At 40.8% G+C, this 5,910-nt stretch overlaps 1 protein-coding gene across 4 annotated transcripts in view; it reads right to left on the reverse strand.

Moving 5' to 3' along the window:
- Positions 1-3,908: 3,908 nt before the first annotated feature.
- The window catches only part of mylk4b (myosin light chain kinase family, member 4b), a 55,840-nt gene continuing 53,838 nt past the window's right edge, over positions 3,909-5,910 (reverse strand). For all 4 annotated transcript variants that reach the window (XM_031785737.1, XM_031785738.1, XM_031785739.1 and 1 more), the window contains one exon: positions 3,909-5,184. In XM_031785737.1, the coding sequence (XP_031641597.1) occupies positions 5,122-5,184 (63 nt within the window). In that variant the 3' untranslated portion in view covers positions 3,909-5,121. The remainder of the gene's footprint in view (positions 5,185-5,910) is intronic.

Genomic DNA, 5,910 nt, shown 5'->3' on the forward strand with positions numbered 1-5,910 from the left:
ACTAGGAAAGTCAGAAATGTTCAATGTGCTAACTGGTTGAATGTGGCACATGTATAACTACAACTAGTTAGCAAGTCAGAAATGTCAGAGTTTCCAACTGCCGACTAGCACGTCAACGTGGCATCAGACCTGTCTAGGCAGGTAGTCTAGCAGTTAGAGCATGGTAGTGTTCCACTTTTATTTGCAATTCAAATCAACAAATGCACACGCAAAAAAGCACACATATACATTGTATCCGGTGTGTATGCACAAACTCTCATCCATTTGTGTGCTTACTGCTTGAGATAATGATATGTGTCGATTTATTTACACATGAACTTAGCTATCTGACCTGTGTGGGTTATGTCATCTGTGTACTGTAGGCTTACCAGAATGAGTTGATGATGGCAGGTAATAGAGAGAGATATGTTCCTATGGCATGAATCCCACACAGTCTGTTTTAGATCAATTATGTTCTGTTCTCAATGGTGAGAACCTTTTCATAGGATTGACTATGCTCCACTTATCTCATTACTGGTAGAATAGAAAGCATGTGTCTGCCTGTCTATTTTACTGAAACCCAGTTCAGACAGTCACTTAATAAACACATCAGATAGATTTCATTAAAATCAATTATAGGGAAGTTGTTTATGTTTAAAGGGTGACTGACTGAGTTCTGGATGTCTGTAGAAATAGATCAGATTCCTCCTCCAACCAGTCCCCCCCTTTCTATGTTGTAGGCCTATTGTATTGAGTTTGAGTTGAGAATTCGGTGAGTCAGTGTGTGTGGGGTCCAAGTTTGAAAACTCATGAAGACTTCACACATTCTGAAAAACATTCCTCCTTGGCTACACCCCCCCCCCCCTCTCTCTATGGTCAAAATGCCCCCATCCCTCCATCCCTTCAGGGTTTATTTGTTCAGGTGAGCGTAGTGAAGTGAATATACTGGCTTCTCAGTTGGAGGGCCTAATTACGTCTAGAACCTGTTGCTTTGATCGTGCTCTGCGTGACGCGACGTATCCCACCGCCGCTGCGCTCAGGTCCTAGTTTTTAGGTAAATACCTGGAGGCAAGGCTCAAGGAGCACTAGCAGCACACCCATGGTGAGAAGTTAGGTCCTGTGGTCTCATCATGCAGCCCACCACAGACTTCAAACAGAGGGTAGACCTGTAGGTTTGTCAAATAGGATCACGTACTGTAGGCCTGATAGAACATGCTCTCTGTTATTAAAAAAGTCAGACGGTTAACTATCTGACCAGCCAAGAAATCCCCTCCTAGGCTACTTTTTGTCTCACAATGATTGGGGTGAGTAAAAAATAAAAGGTTTAAAATAAACATTAAAGAAGTAGTGTTAACATGCTTTTGTTCTAGCCTACTTTCCAGAGAATATGTAGAGGGTCCATTTGTTCTCTCCATGTTTAGGCAACAACTCTAACTGTCGTCTATATCTCGTATTCCAAAGGACTTAATATAAAATACCAGAAATATGTTGATTTAGCAGGGACTATCCAAGCAACATGATATGGACTTTAAACAAATCAGACCCGGGCTTCAGTACAGTGTAGGGACTAGGGCAGGGTCTCCCAAACTCGGTCCTTGGGACCCCAAAGTTTTTTTGCCCTAGCACTGCACAGCTGATTCAAATAATCATCATCAAGCTTTGAATCAGCTGTGTAGTGTTAGAGAAAAAAACAAAACGTGCACCCCTTGGGGTCCTGAGGACAGTGTTTGGTAACTCTGGACTAGGGCTTTGGCCTGCATGAATTATGAGTCTCTAGCCTGCTGGTGATGTGTGAGTCTTGACTGACTGTCCTTGTCCGATACTGCTGCCTAGTGGCCATTATTAGACATAACCTGGATACAGTCTCCAAATGATATGGCCTTATCCAAATGATGATCAAATATCAACAATTGATCATCTCTGTAGAAAAGGTTATTATTCTATCCACCCTTCTTATTTTAGAATTATCTCTACTGTCAAACAAAGTATCATGTGCATTATGTAGTAGAGTAAAACTAGGACAACATAGGTTATTTCGTTTTTATTTCTGTCTATATTTATTTTTATACATTTCAAACTAGAATTATGTTTCATAATGACACAAAAATTACACAAAATCACAACGGTATAAGGAGAACAAATGATTCCAGGGAGGGCAAATCTGACAATCAATTATTAAATCAGTCAATCAATAACTCAATATCTGACCAAGTAATAATCAACTCACTGTGCAGTTTGAAAATAGTGAATCTATTACACCTTTTTTACAAACCTTTTTTTCTTTAGATCTACAATACAATTAATCAAACACTTCAAATTCAGACAATGAAACACAATTAATTAAATAAACAATTTTGAATGTGTTTTTTTCTCTCCTGGATAAAAATAATAGTATGTACCCTTCCTATGGAGGCTAAGCCTTGCATTTCAAGTAAAAATCCAGTTAGGAACCAAGATAATTCATGAACATAAGAACTACAGTGGGGCAAAAAAGTATTTCGTCAGCCACCAATTGTGCAAGTTCTCCCACTTAAAAAGATGAGGCCTGTAATTTTCATCATAGGTACACTTCAACTATGACAGACAAAATGAGAAAAGAAATCCAGAAAATCACAGTGTAGGATTTTTAATGAATTTATTTGCAAATGATGGTGGAAAATAAGTATTTGGTCAATAACAAAAGTTTCTCAATACTTTGTTATATACCCTTTGTTGGCAATGACAGAGGTCAAACGTTTTCTGTAAGTCTTCACAAGGTTTTCACACACTGTTGCTGGTATTTTGGCCCATTCCTCCATGCAGATCTCCTCTAGAGCAGTGATGTTTTGGGGCTGTTGCTGGGCAACACGGACTTTCAACTCCCTCCAAAGATTTTCTATGGGGTTGAGATCTGGAGACTGGCTAGGCCACTCCAGGACCTTGAAATGCTTCTTACGAAGCCACTCCTTCGTTGCCCGGGCGGTGTGTTTGGGATCATTGTCAAGCTGAAAGACCCAGCCACGTTTCATCTTCAATGCCCTTGCTGATGGAAGGAGGTTTTCACTCAATCTCACGATACATGGCCCCATTCATTCTTTCCTTTACACGGATCAGTCGTCCTGGTCCCTTTGCAGAAAAACAGCCCCAAAGCATAATGTTTCCACCCCCATGCTTCACAGTGGGTATGGTGTTCTTTGGATGCAACTCAGCATTCTTTGTCCTCCAAACACAACGAGTTGAGTTTTTCCAAAATATGTACTGGCTTAAGCAGGGGGACACGTCTGGCACTGCAGGATTTGAGTCCCTGGCGGCGTAGTGTGTTACTGATGGTAGGCTTTGTTACTTTGGTCCCAGCTCTCTGCAGGTCATTCACTAGGTCCCCCCGTGTGGTTCTGGGATTTTTGCTCACCGTTCTTGTGATCATTTTGACCCCACGGGGTGAGATCCTGCATGGAGCCCCAGATCGAGGGAGATTATCAGTGGTCTTGTATGTCTTCCATTTCCTAATAATTGCTCCCACAGTTGATTTCTTCAAACCAAGCTGCTTACCTATTGCAGATTCAGTCTTCCCAGCCTGGTGCAGGTCTACAATTTTGTTTCTGGTGTTCTTTGACAGCTCTTTGGTCTTGGCCATAGTGGAGTTTGGAGTGTGACAGTTTGAGGTTGTGGACAGGTGTCTTTTATACTGATAACAAGTTCAAACATTAATACAGGTAACGAGTGGAGGACAGAGGAGCCTCTTAAAGAAGAAGTTACAGGTCTGTGAGAGCCAGAAATCTTGCTTGTTTGTAGGTGACCAAATACTTATTTTCCACCATAATTTGCAAATAAATTCATTAAAAATCCTACAATGTGTTTTTCTGGATTTGTTTTTCTCATTTTGTCTGTCATAGTTGAAGTGTACCTATGATGAAAATGACAGGCCTCTCTCATCTTTTTAAGTGGGAGAACTTGCACAATTGGTGGCTGACTAAATACTTATTTGCCCCACTGTAACTCCATAGACTGGTCTCAGATCTGTTGTAGCTCATGCGAACTCCATTGCTCATTGTCAAGCCAAACATTCTGGCCTCCCAGATATCAGGATCAAATCTTCTGGATTTGACCCTAATTCAATAACCCTCACAGCTACCCTCCAATCACAACCCACTGGGCACAGACGTAAATTCAACGTCTATTCCACGTTGGGTCAACATCATTTCATTGTGTGCCCAGTCGGAAGGGTAGTGCAAATATATGTCATGACAAGGAGTGACAAGGAGTTGTCATGACAACTCAAACAGACTGGCACTTAGGCTACTAACTTCAGCGATAATCATGAATTATGAAATCATATAGGTAGTGTTTTGTTGATCAGTAATATGCCTTCATGGAAGGTGAGAGGGTTAATCCAAAGGGCGAAAGCAGAGAAAGGTAAAAGGTTGAGGTCATGCCAACAGCATGCAGGCACAGAAGAGGCTGTTTTACAGTATATTCACAGCAGTGGCTCCAGGAGAAATGAAAGTCCGTAGCAACGGGCAGAGCAGCAGGGGTTAATAGTGAGGAATTATGTCTAATATCGACAAGTTTATGTTGACCTGGATTGATAATGATTGATTTCTTTTAATGAATGTGATCTATTAAAAGTTTGATGGGGCAAACCAAGGAGAAAGGTGTGTAAACTTGAATTCCTAACTCTATAGAAACTAAACTTTTACAATACCAGGAAAATAAATTGCACCCAAAGCTTTATTTGAAATCAAAACCCAACAAACAAATACAATGCAATGGTATGATAAGACTTGGTAAACTAGGCCTGTGTTGAGTTATTTGAAATCTATAGTAAGCTGAAAATGTAATAAATATGATCGTTCAAAAAAGTGGTTCTGTTTGCATTTGATAGTGATACATTAAAGTGCATTTTATAGTGACCGCTTTCCTTGACAACGTACAAACCGTTTGAGCTATCTAACTCGATAGCTCTATCAGCGACATTTCAAGCTAGCTGTGGAGTGAGTTTACGGTACGTTTTTAAATCAGTTGCACAAGCTGCAGAGCTAAGCTAACAGATGCGAGGCAGAGTAGAGAGCAGTAATACAGTAGCCATAGAGGTACGGCAGTGTTGGTCCAGTGTTGAGCCCTGTCCCTGGCCTCAGTGTCATCAAAAGGCACCGACCTGTGTCATCATAAGGTGCCCACAGGGTCTTGGGAGTCATTTTGGAGGGGACTCTCGTTTTGGATGGGAGACTAAACCAACACAAAAGAGGGACAATAAGACTCCAATGTTTGGCATCTACATTGTATTTGTGAATATATACTGAACAAAAGATACAGTTGAAGTCGGAAGTTTACATACACTTAGGTTGGAGTCATTAAAACTTGTTTTTCAACCACTCCACAAATTTCTTGTTAACAAACTATAGTTTTGGCAAGTTGGTTAGGACATCTACTTTGTGCATGACAGAAGTAATTTTTTCCAACAATTGTTTACAGACAGATTATTTCACTTATAATTCACTGTATCACAATTCCATTGGGTCAGAAGACTACATACACTAAGTTGACTGTGCCTTTAAACAGCTTGGAAAATTCTAGAAAAGGATGTCATGGCTTTAGAAGCTTCTGATAGGCTAATTGACATCATTTGAGTCAATTGGAGGTGTACCTGTGGACCTGTGTACCAAGGCCTACCTTCAAACTCAGTGCCTCTTTGCCTGACAACATGGGAAAACCAAAAGAAATCAGCCAAGACTTCAGACATTTTTTTGTAGACCTCCACAAGTCTGGTTCATCGTTGGGCGCAATTTCCAAATGCCTGAAGGTACCACGTTCATCTGTACAAAATAAAGTATGCAAGTATAAACACCATGGGACCATGCAGCCGTCATACTGCTCAGGAAGGAGATGCGTTCTGTCTCCTAGAGATGAACGTACATTGGTGCAAAAAATCAATCCCAGAACAACAGCAAAGGA

The sequence above is a fragment of the Oncorhynchus kisutch genome, linkage group LG13, assembly GCF_002021735.2.
Source record: "Oncorhynchus kisutch isolate 150728-3 linkage group LG13, Okis_V2, whole genome shotgun sequence".
NCBI classification, from domain to species: domain Eukaryota; kingdom Metazoa; phylum Chordata; class Actinopteri; order Salmoniformes; family Salmonidae; genus Oncorhynchus; species Oncorhynchus kisutch.